Here is a 20,877-nt window from a genome sequence, read left to right on the forward strand (position 1 = left end):
AGCTGCAGCACCAGACCCTTGACCTCTTTCTAGGGGATTACATCACATGTATGTGTGACTGTGTGTGTGTGTGTGTGTGTGCGTGTGCGTGTGTGTGTGGGGGGGGGGAGGTGTATGTGTGTTGGATTTATTTTGAACAAAGAGTTTTAATTATATAACAGAGCATATATTGAAAGACAAGTGAGCTGATTAACCTTTTTCTGCTCTCTCTCTGTGTTTGACCTTGGCTCACTTTCTCTGACACTCCTCCTCTACTCTTCCAAAGCACAGAAACCACACAAAGCACTGGGCAGCTAGGCCAGAGTCCAGCGCTTTAAACAAACAGCCATTGAACACAAGTGAGCTCATGGATTCACCACCAGGCAAAGACCTCTAACCAGTCGTTGGCTCACTACAAAACACAGACAAGGAGGAAAACGAAAAACAAACCACCCACCAGTAAATGTGATGGCTGGGGTTAGTATAAAGGGAAAAAGACAGATAGAGAGTTGTTGTGGATACACGCAGGCTTTAACTGGATCTTTACAAGAAACCGAACCCAACCTATTTCTCAGTCCATTTGTGCTCTAGTCTTGCCTCATACCTGCTGGCTCTCATTTAAAAGCTGGAGTTTTGTTCCAGAGCTTCAGAGCTGGGATTTCCTCCCTCCATCAATCTGTGGTGCAAACACAGCAGCTGAGGCTTGTTAAGCTCTAACTAAAGCTATCTGGCATTCACCAGCCTGATTCACTGCTCACTTATAGAAATGCTTTGGGAGGACAAAGCCATTCTCTTCAGTATTCTGCTGGTCTACAGCTCATCACAGGTGCTGGGTAAGTTGTCTCTTTAGAACAGAAATTTGTTCAGTGAGGCATATTTTGGATATTTTCTTGCATTTGTACAAATTGCATGTCGACAGGATTTAAATAGAAAAATAGAATTGAGCTTTTTGAGCTTAGACATGTTGCACATGCTTACACATTCCTAAACTTAGAAACAAATCAGTCAGTGCCTATTGTGTAAATAGACTTGTTGAGTATACAGTCATGTAAAAATAAAGTTAACCTTTTTTTTTAATGGGGTTTGATGTATTTTAGGCATATCTATGGGGTATTTAGTCATGTTTAGTTTTTTTGTTCAATTTTCATTTCGTCTTTATATGGTATTGACACAGTGGTGTGTATGATACACATATGATGCAAAATAATGCAAGTTAAATTAAACAAAACAATCACTGAGCAGGTGTAGGCTGTAGCTTTTGGTATTCTGCCTGCCCTTAATTCATAACTAACACAAATTTCTGTGAAATAATAAAAAAGGTATGGCAAATCAAATAATCTCTAACCTTCCTAAAATAATCTTTCAAGTCCTGTCCCTTACCAATAGAGTATTTTTAGATCTTCTTAAAAAAAAAAAAAAAGACAGGGAATTAGACATTTTCAGTGTTTATTCACAGATGTACCACACATTTGTTTTTCAGATTATTTCCTTCAGAACAGTGTAAATTGTCGAGGTTAGGGGTCCTCGAGGGCCTGCACGTTTTTTTTACTTTAATTTTTAGTTATCCCTAGTGCAACACGCCTGAATCGATTGTGTCCTTATTATGCAGTCCGGTTCATACAAAGTCCTGCTTACCACCTAATTCTTTGATTCAGGTGAGCTGAAGCAGAGGCACATCTAATATAGGAACATCTAAAAAAATGTGAATATTGTGGAAAAAAATGTTTTTTCACTCATTTCAGAAGGATCAATAAAAAAGGGATATTTTAAACAAATGTCAGGTTTCTGAAAAGTATGTTCATTTCTATCATCTTTCTCTTGACAATACACCATAGACTCTCTATGGGGTTCAGCTCAGGCAAGGTTGCTGGCCAATCAAGCACAGTAATGCTGCGTTCCATTAACCTCAGAAGTCGGAACTGGGAGGTCGGAGTTTATGCCAGATTCCTGCTAACTTTTGTTTGTATTTCTACCAACTGTAGCAGTCCTATAACAATGACATTAACACTGTTCTATGCGGTATTTCATGCATACAAACAGCGGCAAAACATCTTGTCTTTATAAACACTAAAAAAGCAGCACGTCTACGACTGACTAAATGTTATATAAATAATAAAGAAATGCTAAAAACAGTGAAAGTAAGAACGTTTTACTACTCTTGATGCGAGTAGCAACCATCTTTAGTGCGAAAGTCGGGTGTGGTCGTGTTGTCCCGAAATTTTGACTCACAATTATGATTTTCGGTGGCTTTCCAGTTAAAATTTCCAACTCAGAGGTCAGAGATTCCAACTTCCGAGTACAAATGGAACTCACCTAACACTCGCATAACACCATGGTCACTGAACCAGCTAGTGGTACCTTTGGCAGTATGGGAAGGTACCAAGTCATGCTGGAAAATAAAATCAATCTTTGGATTACTGAGCAACAGTCCAGTTCTTTTTCTCTTTATGTCATAGTGAGGTTTTGGGGTGGACCAAAGTGCAGACAAGAGCTTGGCAGAAGCATATTGAATAATCTTCAGCTTTGTTCAAAGGTATCCAAAACGTAATATAAATCACCGCAGGAATCAACCAGAGTCAAAGTCCAAAAACTTACATCTGCAAGCTCTGCAGGAACATGGAACACATGTCAGTCAAGGGTAGAGACCCGAGTTGAGAAATGAGGAACCAGCAAAGGACAATGAAACAAAACCAACTAATATACTGAGGGAGAACAAAGGCAGGTAATCAAAGGAACTAAGAACAGGTGAGACAAGGAGGCAGGAAGGCAGAGGGAGCAGGTGAACCTAATAAAACTAAAGTATGACGAAAGGGACTAATGACAAGACCAAAAGAAACTAATAAATAGGAGAGTGCAAAGGAGCCAATACAAAACATGAACATAAAACGAGAGTAAAGATAAGGAACCAGAGGACTATAATAATAATAATGAAACCATAATAAGTACACAAATAGGAAAGAAGCACCAAGGGAACTAGGGTGGAGAGGAGAACACACTGGGAGGCAAAAGGAAACAGAACAGTCAGAAAACAGAAAGCCATAAACATGAATACAAAACCAGAAAGTCCAAAATGTCCCTTCCTGACACTTTAACCCGGGTAAGATGCGTCTGTCAATGTCTCTGGTTCAGGAGTGGCTTGAGACAAGGAATTTGACATTTGTGGCCCATGTTTAGGATTTGTCTGTGCATAGTGGCTGCTGATGAGCTTACACCAGCCTCAGTCCACTTCTTGTAACCCTCCCCTAAATTCTTGAATGGATTTTGCTTGACAATCCTCTCATGGCTGTGCTTATCTATGTTGCTCGTGCAAGGCTTAAAATGTTTCATTCTGTGTAATGAATCTATATAACAAGTCTCACTTTATCACAATATTCAACATTTTTTAGACTCATCTGTAGATAATAGGTTGAACTAGGTGTTGAACACATTAGCCTGAGATTTTGCTCCAGAATGACATGATGGCATTAAACATTTGCTGTAGATTTGTAGGCTTCACAACCATGATGCAACTCTCCAGCTATATCAAATCCCAAAAATGCTCTATTTGACTGAGATATGGTGACTGTGGAGGCCATTGGAGTACGCCATTAACTCAGTAACTTATTATGTACAAGTAACCAAGTTCAGAACCAGAGCTTTTGCACTTGCTGCGTTATCCTGCCGTAAGTAGCCATCAAGGGTACACTATGGACATAAAGAGATGGATGTTGTGCAACAATAGGTTTGGTTTGGCTTTTAAAAGTTATTAATAATTATAGTTAACAACTGGTTAAAAAATTACTGACAAAATTAGAATATTTAATTTTTAATCAGACTGCTAAATCAGGGTCTGTAAGGTATTGTCCTGTAAATCCCAGCCCAATGCAGCTGAGCAATGGCTGAAAGAGGAAATTCGAGCACTGGCTCAAACCGTAAGCCCTGCACACAGATACAGAATAAACACGCAACAACTTCTCTCCACAATTTAAGAATTTACAGAATTTACCAACTCCAAGTTTAAATATTTTAGTCAACAAACTCTTTAACCAGGCTAGTAACACTTAACTAAAACTACTAAGCAAAATGAAAAACAAATAATAATAAACTACAAAAAAAGGAACAGAGAAATAAACTATAACCAATAAAACGATGTAATGATATCACAGTTCAGTGCGGATATTTATGTTTAGAAACCAAGGTTTGTCATTAAGAGTTTGGAGTGATCCCAAACAATTTGTGTGTTTAAGCAACCAGTTCAGAATGCAAATGAGGAGGGAAAGTAAAACCTTAATTATGATATATATTTTAAAAAATGTATTTGCCAAAATAAAAATCAATAGCTTTTAGGACAATTTTTTATGTTGTTAACTAGCTACCACTTTGGATGATTTTTGATTGGAGTGGCTACTGTCATGGCTGCGAGGATTGTTTTTACCCTCTCACAAAATGGCGAATGAACGGAAAGACATGATGAGGTCACATCCAGGTTAGCGGTTTAGCTACACAAAGGGGTAAAAAGCGATCTTTATTTAGTAACCCCTTTAAGTCCAACATGTTATTTTAAATACCATCTATGCAAATAGTAACGCATGTATGAGCGCAGGTTGTAGCTCGAACAGATGAGCTGTGTTGCAAACACAAATGATCTAATTGTGGCTACCACAATTGCAGAGATATTAGCTTTTAGCAGCTAACCAAGACAGGGTTTAGCACGTTGTTAAAGGGCTATTCGGACATAGTTTAGCAGGTTAGTTAGAGGAAATAGAGGGAAAACTTATAAAAACGAAGCAAACTCACTTTTCCGGACCATTAGTGTTTAAACCACTCTTTGAAGAAAGTTTGAATCGCAGGTAGCCTCAGCTTCGACTTGCTCTAGGCTCAGTGGCCTTTAGCATTAGCTTAGCAGATTTCAGATACAAACAAGACAAATCACAATGAAATTAACAATATTTAAATAGCTTTATCCTAAATTAATTTTCTCTGCCCAGACACAACCTCTTATACGAACCATTCTGTTCAAAAGAAGGACAAGAGGTCCACAGGCTAGTGAGTTTAGCAGGTCTGATGACCAAAGACGAAAGTGGCAGCTGCTCTCAGTCTAGCAGCTGGGAGAAGCTTTTGCTTGGAGTGGGCTCACGCTGCAAGGCATAGGAGGCTAATGGCAAATGTCAAACCATCGCTGCCACAGATCACCACTGTTACCACAGGTTAAAAAGTCACACAAAAATAGCCGTGTCATAAGTCAGGACGGCGAACAGTACAAACAACATCCTGCCAGCATGCTGTTTTTTTACATTGTTTAATGAACAACTTCTGGACGGAGAACAAAAATGACATTTTACTGGTCACGGATCACCCCTTTTTACATTATGTAAAAATCATGTTCCATGATCAGAAAAATCTTTTTTTTTTTTGGTGCCTTATGACACCTATTACACTGTCTAAAACGTTGTTTTCTTAAATTGTCCTAGGCTCTGTCCATACTTTTCTTATCCACTTAATTTAAGGCTGTGGTTCCTATGTCATTATCTGTTAGGGCAGTGGAAGGGGTAGTCATTCAGTTGATGTAATTAGATACGCCCTCTCTTCTTGGGGAATCTTTGGCTCAGATTCGTTTTCCACAGAAGCTCAGAATCGAAAGGTTGAAGAGAGGTAGTCATAATTTTGGCCATCGTGTATACAAACAACAGACCATACCCAACTTTTGAATCCAAGTTTCAAGAAATGGTCCAACTCTGCCAGGGAAATCAGACATCTAGACGCATTTCTCCCTGATGTGGTCATGTGACCAACCACAGGTGAATTAGGGCAGACAGGGCTGCAAACCAGAGTTTTATACTATTATGTCGGGCGGATTCCAGCTGTGTCTCCTCCTTCCTGGGCCTGACTTGAAAGTAGGTTAATGCTGTGCATTGTGGGATTCAGAGTTTTACAAGTCCGTTGTTTGTGTTGTTCAGTTGCTGTTCTCCATCCATGGCTGGGCCCAACATGAATATGGTCAGCAGCACTCACATAGGGTGTAGCATTTAAACAGCCCTTAATTGTTACTAAGGGGCCCAAATAGAGCAAAGAAATATCCCCCACACCATTACATTACCACCAGCAGCCCGAACCAAAGATGCAAGCAGGATGGATCCATGCTTTCTTGCTGCTTAGACCAAATTTGGGCCCGACCATCTGAGACTCATCATAACAGGCCACATTTTTCCAATCTGTAAATTTCCAGTTTTGCCTTAATTTCCTGTTTTTAGCTGGTAGAAATGGCACCCGGTGTGTTCTTCTAATGGCAACTTTGGCTCAGTAGGGAGAATAGTCATCTTGCAATCCAAAATATGTCAATTCCAGCTTCTTCCTGCTACACTTTGATGTGCCCCTCGGCAAGGCATTTAACCTCTGTGTATCAGTGTATGAATGTGTGTGCGTTTGTGAGTGAGACTGGGTGAAGGTGGCTCTAGTATAAAGCACTTTTTGAGTGGTCGGTGTGATTGGAAAAGTGCTATATAAGTTCAGCCTATTTACTGTAGCCCATCTGCTACAAGTATCAAAGTGGTGTAAGTTCAGAGATGGTGTTCTGCATACCCTAACAAAGCATTTTTTTCCACACAACTGCTGCTTATTATAAAGTTTCTTTTTTTTGTTAATTTTCACTAAACCTCAGAGGTGGTGGTGTGTGAAAATCCGCGTGGATCCGTTTCAGAAATACTCGAATTATTCAAACTCAACAGGCAAACAGGTGTGCTTAACAGAGTTGCCGATGAGGCTATATTAAAACCCTAGCATTGAAAGGGAGTGTGTTTGTGTTTTCTTTTCAGTATGATGCCCTGATTTTCAGCATCAAAGGTCTACACAGTTATGTAGTCTGCCTAAAGTCAGTGGAAAGATGTTACCAACCAGAATTAACTGATGCAAACTTGAGGAGAGAACATACAGCTGCGGTTGTAATTACAATCCAGTGTGCTAGCCAGAAACAAGTGGGGGACTGAGGTTGGTTTTTTTTTTTTGTCCCTCTAAACATAAACTGTTTATAATTTGCTTTGAAGCTTTTACTCCCTCTTGACACAGATGAGTTTCATAACCTACTTTCCACTGTAGAATGCTTAACATACTTGTTAGAAGAGATTTGCTAAAACTAAGCTAAATAAAGATTTCTCACGAACCATAGAGTGTAAATAGAGTTGGTTGGGGATATTATTATCTAAGAGTTACAAAGTATTTATACATCCAAAGGAACAAAATCAGGTGACAAAATATAATATTCATAAACAGTTAACTTTCCTGCTAGAGATAAATGTATTGTCTTCTATTTATGTGACCAGATTAGCATGCAACAAATCAAAGCTGAGCCAAGGACAAATTGGGCTTCTTTCATCTTGAAATGACTGTAATCTCAAAACCTTGATAGCAGTTGAAAGGAATGTTTTTCAATGAACCATTAAACGCAGTCAAGTTTGCACTCTTTTACAAGCAGCATATTTTTCAACCTGTTCTTTGAAAATCGAAGTGCTATTAGGCCATCAGGCCAGCAGTGGGCCATAACCAGCTGTGCTTATGCTTATTATGCCTTGGACCAGCTTTAGCAGTTGCTGTCAATTATAAGCATCTTATAGGCTTCTTTCTACAGGTAACAGCAAACATGTATAAACCCTCATCGCTAAAGCAACTAAGAATTTTTCTTTGCAAACATAAAGCTTCAGGTCATAAGCAAGAGGATGTTCAGTGCGCTGAACTCAACAACACCAGATGGCAGGTGTACCGACAGCAGAGGGTCAAACTGGAGGTCCAGTATCTGCTGCTGACCAGGAAAAACCCTGACTGTGCAGAAAGGTTTCATCAGAACTCTCTCAGCAAGCCCATATCATTCTTTAACACTTCCCATCCAACAAAGGTCATCGTCCATGGATACAGGTGAGTCAAAGGTCCTGAAAGACTCATTTCTAAATTGTAGAATCTAACAATATATTGTATGTGCAATTGGACTTGTAATCTAAAGGATAAAAAGGATCTGAATCTAAAGATGGTTATTATGCACTCAAATCCACACAATCGTGTAGTGGAGTAAAGGGGCCAAACTGTTCGCTTTTTATACTTTAACTGAAATTTAAAATAAGAAGATGGAAAAAGGCTAGTAATACTTTTGGAACTAAACCCAAATTTTATCCCACAACACTCACAACAGCTGGGATGACTTATTTTTAAAAGGGTTTCACAAAATGAAAGCACTGTTCTTCAATTATAGCGTTCAGGCAAAGAGGCTAACTCTTTATGCATCTGTCTTGAACATGGCAGAAAAACTAAAGTTATCAAACCAAGAGTGGAAAAACTTGATTATCAGCATAATATTGTTCAAGATATTTCATTATTATGCTGTTATTGAAATAATCTAATGAATCTAAAACTAATTCTTTTTTGTTTTTATGGACCATGGTTCACCCACAGACTTGGCCCAACATGCCCTAAAATAATTTCTCTTTTTCTTCATGTTTGTTTTTGCTATTCTCAACCCAACCCACCCTCACCCCGGAGGGCCCTGGGAAGAAAGCCATCCTGGGTGATGGACCTGGCTCAGGCCCTCCTCAGGGCCCAGGATATGAACATTGTGGTGGTGGACTGGATTCATGGAGCCTCTTTCGCATACAACCTGGTGGTGGAAAATTACAAGGAGGTGGCCCTGCAGATTTCTGTTCTCATCAACCAGCTACAGGTGGGGCAAACTAGTTTTCACTCGAGATGTGGGTGCCTGATAAAATAAACGAGGAGAGAACAGAAGAGAACATAGCCAGGCTTTTATTTGCTTGCTTGTTTTCGGAAATTCTAACTGAGAATCTCATATTTGTATAAAACGGTTCAATCCAGGTTTTCCTAGTATATCAATATTGTGGTTTTCATGCTTGTCTGAATTTAAGGTTATCCTGATGACCTTAAATGCTCTTTTGGGGGTTTTACAAATGGCATCAAAGTTTCAGAAATCTCAAACTGATTTTTAAAGAATTCCCGCACATCTTAAAATTACTCAGATCAGGTTTTACCAGCAAATATATTTTAAAAATTTAACTGGAACCGACAACCCAACACAGTACAGGTTCCTTTTAAAAAAGGGCGAAGTAGCTTTTTAATTTAGCAAAATATTGGAATCTCGAATTAGATAAAACGTGAATTCCCAGCCCTGGTATTTAGCCATATTTTCTTACACTGGGCACAAGACAGTCCACTCTGTTGTATGGGAATGACAACAACAATAGAAAAGTTGAGAACTTGTTTTTTCTTTTTCTGCCCCTGACCCTATGTGCCCCTGGCAGTGAGCCACATTGCTCATATTAAAAACTGACACTGATGGCAAATGAAAACGAATGGCTTTAAGTAAATAACATTCTAGCATCTGCTTTCTTCCTTTCTACAATTCAGATATTTTAGGATATGCCATAGTACCATTTCTCTAGCTAAGGCAGGCTGCAGCAAACATTTCTTTCAAAAAAATAAAAACTAATTCTGCTGCATGAGTCATACTACAGAAGTGCCACTTCTAACTATGGTTCTCTACTTACAAAGACAAGTACATTTTATGCCATATCTGTAGCAATAATAAGGGTTATAACAATGCATCCAGCTCACACGACAATATTCTTTGGGTTATCTCCACCAGTTGGGTGTCATCCTCAATAGCACTCTGTCCTTCACCTCTCTCATCAATAACATTACCCGTTCTGCTTATTTTCATCTACGCAGTATAAATTATCTTCATCCCTCCAGGTTCCTGCACTCCATTGCCTTGTCATCTCCCGTATTGATTACTTTAACTGTCTTTTTTTATGATCTTCCTCAAAAATCCCTTGATAAGCCTTAAGTGATTCAGAACTCAGCTGCTCGCATTATTACCAAAACTCTCTTTTCATCAGGTCACCCCAGTCTTACAGCAGCTCCACTGGCTCCCTGTTAAATTCAGAATACAATTGAAAATTCTTCTGAATATATTCAAAGCTACCCAAAACTTCGCTCCCCCTACCTTTCTGATCTGCTTCACAGTTCTATTCCCTCCCTCATCCTTAGATCGTCTTTCTCCATTCACTTTACTGTTCCTGCTGCCTGCCTCATCACCATGGGGAGCAGAGCTTTGTCCTGCTCTGCTCCCAAACTCTGGAATTCTCTTCCTTCGGACAGTCACAATACTGACACTCTTTCTTTGTTCAAGTCTAAACTCAAAACCTGTCTGTTCAAGAGTGCTGACTCACTGTTATTGCTTGTTCCTAGTAGCGTTTAATGTGGTTTTATCTTGTTTTATTGTCGTTATGCTGCTTCATTTGTATAGGATCCTTGAGTACTCTGAAAGGCACTTTTATATAAAATGTATTATTATTATTTATTTAGCTCCATCTGTCTTCTCATGAACTCTGACCAGTTTCCCACTTCCTGCTTAAAAAAAAGGCTCCCTCAGCATGCTGCTGCCACCATCTATGTTTCACAACATAGATGGTGGGTGTGCATGGGGATGGTGTGTTTAGGGTGATGTGAAACTAGTTTTCTGATATAGAAAAAATAACAAGCATCCACCACTATCCTGAAATCCCCTTAAAATAGATTGACATTTGAGTTTGTAAAGTGATCAACTGTGATAAAGCTCAAGGGGTATGAATACTTTTGCAAGGCACTGTATGCTAGCACTGCTTAAAGACTGAATTTTCACACGCAAGAGCATGGTAGTGAGAGAAGAAATGGCAATGTCACCTATATTTATATACGTGGACATAGTCAAAGCGAATCTCATGGTTTTACACCTCACAGCAGCCAAAACAAACCCATGACAGGAGCCAAGATGCAACAGAAGCCAGAGAGATCCATGGAAGAATATCTGAGGAGAATGGAGTCACCCTGACCTTCCGAGCTCCAAAAATGGATCCAAACATGACCTTGGGTGCCTCCCCAACTGTGTTTAAATTCTTAAGCCAAATGCTTACAATAATAGTTAAAATGCACTGCTCAAAAACATTGAAGGAACACTTTGAAAACACATCAGATCTCTGGAAACAAAATCATGCTGTATATCCATATTCATGTGGAATGGGTAATATGTTAGGAAATAAATCATGCCACATCATTTAATGAAAATAATCAACCCACAGAGGGCTTAATTCAGAGCCACCAAGAAAAGTAAACTGAAAGACTGATGCAGCAAGCTGGTACAATTTGCTGAAATGTCATTGCAGCAACTTAGAATGGTACTCAGTAGTTTGTATCTCCTTATGAGATGACAGATGGAAAGCTCCTGGAAAGGTTGAGGTGCAACCTGGTGGCGTCCGATGGACCTAAACATGATGTCCCCGAGATGTTCTATTGGATTTAGGTCAGGGAGGATATCAATTCCTTCATCCCCTAGGAAATGACTGCATACCCTTGTCACATGAGGCCGGCCATCATCATACACCAGGAGGAACCCAGGACCCACTGCACCAGCAGAAGGTCTAACAACGGGTCTAAGGATTTCATCTAGATATCTAATGGCAGTCATGGTGCCATCATTTATCCTGTACAGGTCTGTGGTTCCCTCCATGGTTATGTCTCCCCAAACCGACGCTGACCAACCGCCAAACTGATAATGCTGAACATTGATCCAGGCAGCATAACCTTCACAGCAGATTCTCCAGACTACTCTATTACTTAAGTGACCAGATCAATGTTCCAGAAGTTTAACCGACTTGATATCATACTCTGATTAAAAACTGTTCCTTTTTTTTAAGCAGTGTAATTTGCACCATTAATTTACCTGAAGCTGGCATATGTTGAACAGGATACTACAGATTTTGGATTTTCTGCATTTATCATTTACACAGTAACAAAGCAGGCTTATGCTTTGTTTTAAAAACATCCCTGCAATTCTTGATGATATTTTGCTGACTCATTGTAAATAATAATACCAGGTTGGGGGATTTCATTTTTTAAATTTTATAATGTTCCTTCGAAATTCTGCAGAACAGCCATTGCAAATGAGGTGACTTTTACATTTTATGGTTCTGTTAATAAATAGTTTTCTTATAAAACAAGCAGCAGTGGTAATATAACTTGGCAATAATATTCTTGTATTCAACAGAAACATGGGTGTAAACTGGAATCCTTCCACTTCATCGGGGTCAGTCTCGGAGCACATGTCGCTGGCTTTGTGGGGACTCTGTTCGAGGGAAAGATAGGAAGAATCACAGGTGACTCTGCACAATGGAAAATCCCCCTGACCAAAGAGCACAACAATTAATGTTGACACACCTATATCCATCCTGCCACAGCTCTAGTCTTTAGGGTCTAATTTATAAAAACTGTGACCGAGACCTAACTTGGAGTGCTGTTAGTTAGTGCAAAGTACAAGTTTTAGTATCTGGTTTCCTACAGCTGCTTTCACAGTCAGCCAGTGAAAGTCTCTGAGTCTCTCACGCAGCCTGGGGACAACATTAGGAGATTAGCGGAGCTCTTCAGAGCACAAAGGCAGTGTTTTAGAGAATATCTGCACAGCTCAAAACACAACATAAACAACACGGCACTGTTCAATGTGGAGGATTTGCCTTAGTTTAAATGTGTGTTTGAGATCAACAACTATCTGAACAACCCCATGCTATAATAAAAAAAAAATTTAAAACTTGTCCTAAACATAGCATTTAAAGTTTAAATGTATCCTGCTCCAAAATACAAAATGCACACTTTAATACAAATTTAGAAAAAAATATTTTAGAACCTAAAAGGTTTTCCTCCTGCTGTTTTATAATGACCCATCATTTGTTTTTAAAACCAGACATGATCTAAACTGTTAAGTGTAGCTGTTGATCATGCAAGAGCTGGATAAACATTTCTAATTTAAGGTGAAATGACCACATCAGAAGATTGTGAGTTTTACTTATTTATTGCCCAGGGAACAGTCACAGATTTCTAATCTAAGTTCCTCAGCATTTAGAAGTAAAGTAAGCACTGAAAATAACATTACATTACATTTAGAGTGCTGTGAAAAAAGTACCTCCACCCTTACAAATGTATTTTCTCGTTGCTTATTTGTTCAACTTAAATGTTTCAGGTCATCAGACTAATTTTATTATCAGACGAAAATAAGCAGGTTAAATACAAACTGCAGTTTTTATATCAAAATTTCATTTATTAAGGGAATGAAGATATCAAAGGACACACCCGGGCCTAATTACTGTGACGTCTGTAAAATCAAAAGATGCCCTAAAAAGATCCTGTCAGGTGACTTAAAGTAGACTAAAAAATTTTAAAAAGCAACACATCTTGTGAAGACATTCAATACCAGATGACAATCAGTCACGTCTGTCAGTCTGGAAATGATTACTAACTCATTTCTTATGCTTTGGGACTCCAGTGAATTATAGTGAGAACCATTAACTACCAAAAAAGAAAACATGGAGCAGTGGAAAACCTTCCTGGGAATGACCAACCAAGAAATTACTCCAGAAATTATTGTTTATTTTGATAATCTCCCAAAGGTTTGGGAAAATATTCTGAGGACTGATGAGACAAAACCAATTTTTTGGAAGAGGGCATCCCTTTAAATCTGGCATAAAACTAACATCATCTCCAAAAACAGAGAGAATGTGGTTATATTCATAGAAGGTAGTGGTAGTTTGGTGGTCTGGGGCTGCTTTGCTGCTTCAGGATCTGGACAGCTTGCCATAATACAGTAGATGAACCATGAGTTCTGCTCTCTATCAGGAAATCCTGAAGGAGAATAACCGGCCATCAAATAATGATATTAAACTCAAGCCTGCATATTAAACAGGGTGATGATTCAAAGCATCTTTAAAAAGGCCACCTCTAAATAACTCAAAAGTGAAAATTTTGGAATGGTCTAGTCAAAGCCTGGACTTGAATTTGATATATTATAGTACATTATAGTATATCAACAGCAGTTCATTCATAAAAACCCTCAAATTTGATTGAATTAAAACAATTATGCAAAGAGTGGACCAAAGTTATAGACAAGTAAAAGATGCATTGTCAGATAACCATAGTTAAACGGTAGTTATCGACACCTGGGTGTCACAACTATTTGTGTTAATGGGAAAATTACTCTGCTCATGTAGAATCTGGTTAGTTTTGTTAAGATAGGAAACGTCTGACTTGTGAGAGAAGAGGGAGTGTGAAGTGTTGTTTTGTGAGATAAACACTGCGATCAGCTGCATTGTTCATTGTACAAGTTGATCTGAATTGATAAATGCTGGTTTATAGCCTCATGTAATAAATTTGTTGACATCAACATTTATCTGAGGGACAGAATGAACTCAAGTCAGAGATGAAGTAATTTATCTCTGCGAAGGAGGGCCTGAGGTTTGAACCAACAGACTCCACTACCTATCTCCTTGGAAACCAGTCAGCCTCGTCCAGGACTCCACCTCACTTCCTTATTACCAACCATTGTAATGTTTTCACATGTTATCTATTGTATAAACCATGCATGAAACATTACCTTCTCCTCGTGATGTCGTGCACACTTTAGCATGTGTGGTTGGCTGATCGGAGAGGGGGTTCCTTGAACAACCGAATCCTGAGCCCCAGCAAATCCGTGGCACAGAAGAATAGTTTGTGGTGTGTCTCACATCAACAAACACACAGTTTTTCAAATTCAACAGTTTGAGCAGCTTTATTGTTTTACAAGATGAAATACTCTGCTTACCTTTGATCATAAAGTTATTCTGAAATATCTGGGTGTGATCAAAAAGCCAAAACTGAATTTTTCTTTTCCTGGTAAATGGGCATTATTATTACATGAATGTTTGGGCTTTAAGTGTTTTTTTTTTTTTTTTTTCCAACTAGTTTTTTATACCAGGGTTGCTGTATTTATTCCCTTCTGGTTATTACCTTCCTTACATCATTTAGTTTGTGGCTCCATCTGCAGCCTTTATGACTGTCTTTTCCATCTTGTCTTGCAGGCCTTGACCCTGCTGGTCCCATGTTTAAAGGAGCGGACACCTATGACCGGCTGGACCCCACTGACGCTCTGTTTGTGGAGGCCATCCACACGGACTCTGATTGTGAGTCAACCTTTACTCACTGCCATGCAGATGCCTTCACTGTTGGATAATTAAAGCGCCATGACACTTAAGATGCAACAATTTAAGTGTGTGTGTCCATCTAAGGCTTAAAGCATGTGTTTCAAATCACATAAAACTTTCTGATTATTTTTACTTTTAACTTGTCTTTGAATACTATAATTTAGTGTTGGTAATTACTTTAACTTTCCATTTGAAACTATGGTGATGTCATTTTTGTGTTGAGAAATTGTGTTGGAAGGAAAACATGGAATTGTAAAATCTTAAGTATCGTTTCAGTCATTCTGCTTCCTCCCAAGAAAAAAATATTCCCATTATTTCTTTTTTTCTCTCCCTCTTTTTTTTACCAGACTTTGGCATCTCCATTCCTGTCGGTCATGTGGACTATTTCCTGAACGGTGGGATGGACCAGACTGGATGTGCTCATTCCAGATTTGCCTCAAGTGGGTTTTGACACTTTTGAAAAGCTCTTTATTAATGATGTTGTTGTTGTGGTGGTCCTGCGTTTTCATTAAAATGTTGTATTAAAAGTACAACATTTGCGTAAGCAGATTTATACCAGGACAGATTTTGATCTATAGTCTGTAGAAATATGGCTCCTATGTGTTGTCAGTTTTTGTGTTATTTCCAGTGTACGGTTATGTGATTTGTGACCACATGAGGGCGCTGCACGTCTACATGAGCGCGCTGAACGGCACGTGCAAGCTGCTTGGTATCCCATGCTCCTCTTACGATGACTTCCTGCAGGGAAGCTGCTTGGACTGTGAGGTGTTCAAGGGTAGATGTCCAGCGATAGGTGAGGACTCGCCTGCAGGACAGCTTCAATGAGCTGCTCAGCATCTCTGCACACTTGGTCTAATTTAAAAATAAAATGGCTAATGAGGCAGAAACCTGTTTTAGAAAATCAGAATTTCTAGTAACTATGTCAAAAATGTTGCAGGTGCTTCTGTTTATGCATCATGACACTAGTGGTACAGTTTCATAACCGTGACTACCATCATTTAGATCATTCAGATAGATTTGATTGCTTTATCAACACAATTAGTTTCTGTAAAGAAACAAATTGTGACCACATCAACTGTTGGTCTAAAGGATGTACCCAGGAAACACACAGTATATGCACTGATTGTGCCACAATCACAGCACTGTCATACATGTACGTGTTACTGCCTATTGGGGGAACATCAGAATGAGGAAAAAGTCAACACATTTACCTGGATGGTGGGAATAGCAAGCAAAATCTTGTCATAAAACTGAGAGAATACTCTGAAGAGAAGTAGTGAAGTCATTGATTTTTTTTTTTTTTTTTTTTTACATGACAATGATAATCAATAGTCCACTCACTTCAATGCATCTATAAACAGTAAAATATTACGCTACATTTCAGCAGCAGTCATATTCAATACATTAGAATATGCTTTTTAATAAGGCGCGTTTCTCAGATTAAAAGTACCTTTTGAAAATAACCTTACAGTAGGTATTAAACATACTTGTTATACTTCGACCAGACGAAGTTACACGCTGACAGCAACTAGAAAGCGCTTCACGAAACAAAATTTACTTTGACAAAAGACGGATGCAGTCAGTGTCAGCCAGTTTTTTTTTGTTTTTGTTTCTTTTCCTTTATCAATGACTGTTGTTGTAGTGGATGTGAGGGGACAGTGTGAACATCACAATAGTAAAATAACAGCAACCATTTAATATCTCCCGCAACACCAACAGATACAACATCCAATCAGTCAGCCTGGTCTTATCACATGCCGGCTTTTCTTAGCTTGCTCAACTCTCTTTAAATTGCAATGCATGTTTCAAACTACAGTATGTAGTGCTTATGGTTGTTGTTTCAGGTTTAGAAGAAAAGAGTGGGATCGCTACATCACCTATTCCAGAACAGCAGAATGTATTCCTCCTCACGACTTCCTCATCCCCGTTTTGTGGTAAGGGATGAGGTGAAGGAAGGAGTCAATAAAAAAACCCTCATGCTGAACCTTTTTAAACAACTCTGACATGCTGGAGCTGTTCGGTGAATGAGATTAAATGAGGATGAGTCAGTCTTCTGTATCAAGCAATAAAACTTTTCTCATGTAGTTCATCATATCCTGCTGAGACTGGAAGTTTCACCCTTGGATAAGAGTGCAGAGATGGAAGTGACGCTGGTGACTGGAAACAAGGGAACAGAGCACCGGTTCAGACTGTAGGTTCAACATAACTAATGGCTTTTTCAGTAAAGTTCAGATTACCACAGACATACGCTGGATATACAAAACTGATGTGTTATTTATGTGTCTTTAAATTACACAAAATGTGCCTCATTTCTAAATGATTGGACCAAAGTAAAACATGAAAATTCAGCTGTTCACCACAGTTCAGCCTTTAAACTCCCTCTTTCTGAGATTCCAGCTGTTCCTCTTGGAGGACAGAACCTCTGGGACTGACGTCACATTTCTCTGCCCACCATTGTGTTCTGTCTTAGCATTGCCTGAAGCTCCTAACCTGAATCTGCAGGATTTCATTCTTCAAGCACATATAACAAGCAGGCTCACCTGTGTTCTATTGAAAACTGTGCGTAACACTTTAGGTACTACAAATAAGGCAAACAGAGGAAAAAGACGCTCCCCCGAGATGATTAACATGTTTCTTTTTTGAGACGCAGATGAATTGATCCTGTTCTTTCTGACACAGAAATAAACCTCGGCACCCACAAACATGTTTACACAAAACTCTGGTAGGAGATGTGTTTAGTCCACATTCAACCTGTGCTCACAGTTAAATCTAAACACATCAATTTCGGCATAAAGTAGTGCAAAAATCCGTCCAGTACCATTTTTTCTGATTTTCCCTTACTTAACCTTGGGTGATGGATAGTAATGCAGCTGCCTAACCAATGCGCTCGTAAGCACGCATTTCCTCCCTGAGGGGTGAGCTTCTATTCTGAGTGGAGAGGCGCTTCGGCCAGGTGCAGGAAACTGTGTCAGAAATGCTGAGAAAGCAGAAGTAGCTCTGAACAACTTCATTGGAGTTCAGTGGGAGGTTCTTACTCCGTTAACAGATTCTGTTTTAAGGCAACCGATGAAGCTGGGGTTTTCAGTTGACCGTGGTGGGTACCTAAATGTAAATTATTGGATTTATCAGAATTGTTTTTTTTTTTTATTTCAGACACTAATAATTAATTTTGAACGCAGAAAAGGGTATACAATCTGTAAGTTTAGAAGTTAAATACATAGAAGCGGAAGGATGACAGCATGCATACAAAAATAGCTTTAATTTTGAGATTCCGTTAAAGGTTTGTCTATTATGAATTAAAAATGAAAAAAACTGCCATGTATTGAAATATTGTGTTCTCCTTGAGGAAGTGTCCTATTTAAAGACTTGTGCTGTGTCTAGTTCAGGGGTTCTGTTTTTCTTAGAGGAATAGTTCACGATTTTTAAAGTAAGGTTCTGCTAAAAGGTTATAAGCACTTTACTAACTTGTACTGTAACATTATTTTAAAAGGGACAATGTAGAATTTAAACATAAATGTCACTATTTGATGTGTCGTACTAGAGTATGTTTTAGCTAATTTACAGTTGTCATTTCTTGGCAGGTCAAGATTAGAATAGAAAGCTTAAGAATGGTGGCTAACTGTTTTGGTGTCTTCATTTAATATAAACCATCACTAGTTGGTCCCAGTGGTTCCAAGACAAACGTGCACTTCTACCGACTTTTAACGGCTCCGGTTTTAAAAACAGAGTGGTTTTCAAAACACTATTTTAATGCAGCTTTCAACCATTGTCATGTTTTCAGGGGGTGGTTATTTACAAGAAGATGATTATTATTTACATGTAAACTGGAGGTAGGATGTGGTGTCCCAAAGAGACTGGTCAGTGCATACAGTCCAAGCTAAATGATGGGTGCACATTAATCCCTGTTAATCTTTCTACACTTTTATAATGCAGGCTGCACATATATGCAATATGCAATATCATGTGCACCAATGATCTGTTTGTGTGGAACACGAACTGAGAAAAGGGCTTGAAAAGCAGTTGTCAGAGTGATGACCTAAAAGCAAAGTGTAAAACTCAATAAAACAGTGCTCAATTTAAATGCTATAATATTTTAGCTTTTTTAAAAACAAAGCAAAAAATAAATCGTGCTCCATTTTTTTATATTAGTTACTCTGATCAGAACATCTTTGGTGTGTTCTCAGTATGTGTTTCACATAGGAGGATGATTGGTGTTGCGCTGCCTCCTCTCTCTATTTCCTATGTATGTAATCATCAGCTTGGACTAACCTTTAGCTTCAGCTTTCAGGACCAATTAATCTGGATTTAAACTACAAAGAGATGCCAAGAGACTTATCTATTGCACCTTTTTAACAAAACCACACTTGATCATTTCTGAACTATTCCTTTAAGCTATACTTTGTGTTCCTTTTGGACAAATGCATGCTTCTTGCACCTCACGGATACAAATTAAATAAAGAAATGTGTAACTAAAAGTATTTTGTCTGTCTCATGGGAACGCTACCCGCACACGTCATGTTTCCTGCAGTCAGACTGATACGACAGTGTACAGGAGGGTATTGGCTCACCCTGCTGCCCTGTGCGAGATCGATTCCATCAGACTGAAAAACACAGGAGCTCGCCTCTACAGACAGGGAGAAATCCACGTCAAGTCTGTGTGTGTCTCAGAGATCCCCTTTTTCAGGTGTGTGCACATTCGGCAAGCATTTGCAGGATTTTTACTTTTAACATTTCTCTCCCATCTGACAAACCAAGATATTGTCCCATATTATTTTTTACTGGCTCTGCATTATGTTAAAATTGCAGGCCAGAGACTTCATTGCATTTCATTTTTTCAAAGTTCTGTGAATAAAGCAAAGAACACCTTATTAGCTGTGTTCAATGTCAAACTGTGCACAACTGGGTCAAAAAGTCTAACCTGTTAAGATCCTCTATCCCCAGCTATGCCGGTTGGGGGAAATTTGGAGATGCTATAACCTAAACTAGGCTATTTTAAATAGCTCCCACTGAAATTTCCACAAACGAGAAAAAATGCATTTACAATCAGTTGTGATTTTTGATATTGGAATATTGTTCATTGCCCGGTGCGCCATTCCTTTTGGGGGTGGCAAAACGTTACCGGTTGTGCTTCTAAAGAGTTTTTCTATGGCTTATTTGCATGTTTAGTCAATAGAGTAGGTGGTACAGGGCACTGTTAATTTAAAAACCTTGTTGTTTTCAGAGAAAGTGAAAGCGTCTAAACAAAACATTTGAATTATTTCTGCCATGGTACGGAAGACTGAGAGGTTATGTTAGGTTTGCATTTACCAAGGGTTTCAGTAATCTTTATAAGATTGTGTCCTATTTTTTTCTTCCAGGCATGAGGAGCCGCTGTGTGTGAACAATATTGACATCAGACGGGGAGTTCCCTGGTCGCACGACTTCGTGCAGGTGTGTTGGACTTTGTGACGGGCAAAGGACTCCAAGGACAGTGAATAAAGCAGAGCGACGTCACAATTAAACATAAATATATTACCGTGGAGACAGTTTTGCATCGTTGTCAACTTGTTTCATTAGAAAACTCAAAAATGAGAGAGGAATGTCACGAAGAGCCACAGAAGGATATTAAACTCCATTCCTTAGAAAATGATAACTTGGATACTTGATCCATCTGATTTTCCAGCTCCAGTGTTTTTATTGCTTCATTTCATAGAAATAATCTCGTTACCTTGTCTTTAAATGTTACTTCCTTGGTGAGTTTTGTCTCAAAAATGTTTACGAGATGAAACTTACTAATAATTTTTCGTCTTATTCTAAAATTAACCTACAATAATAAACAGACCATCACTGTTTTTCTTTTAGTTTTCCAGTTTTTGTTTTTTGGGTGGGTGGGCAGTAGGGG

General features: G+C 38.8%; 1 protein-coding gene across 2 annotated transcripts; it reads left to right on the forward strand.

Moving 5' to 3' along the window:
* The first annotated feature begins 382 nt into the window (after positions 1 to 382).
* pla1a (phospholipase A1 member A) lies at positions 383 to 20,827 on the forward strand. Of its 2 annotated transcripts, none has more exons than XM_047371559.1 (11): positions 383 to 812; positions 7,647 to 7,863; positions 8,482 to 8,659; positions 12,038 to 12,146; positions 14,874 to 14,975; positions 15,344 to 15,436; positions 15,607 to 15,789; positions 16,841 to 16,930; positions 17,082 to 17,187; positions 19,525 to 19,680; positions 20,354 to 20,827. In XM_047371559.1, exons 1-11 carry the CDS (start codon positions 746 to 748, stop codon positions 20,442 to 20,444), a joined length of 1,392 nt encoding a protein of 463 aa, XP_047227515.1. In that variant the 5' UTR covers positions 383 to 745; the 3' UTR covers positions 20,445 to 20,827. The 2 variants fall into 2 exon arrangements, with proteins under 2 accessions (XP_047227515.1, XP_047227516.1); XM_047371560.1 differs by having other exon boundaries at positions 386 to 812; positions 15,625 to 15,789.
* The last annotated feature ends 50 nt before the right edge of the window (positions 20,828 to 20,877 follow it).

Source organism: Girardinichthys multiradiatus, chromosome 7, assembly GCF_021462225.1.
Source record: "Girardinichthys multiradiatus isolate DD_20200921_A chromosome 7, DD_fGirMul_XY1, whole genome shotgun sequence".
Classification (NCBI taxonomy): domain Eukaryota; kingdom Metazoa; phylum Chordata; class Actinopteri; order Cyprinodontiformes; family Goodeidae; genus Girardinichthys; species Girardinichthys multiradiatus.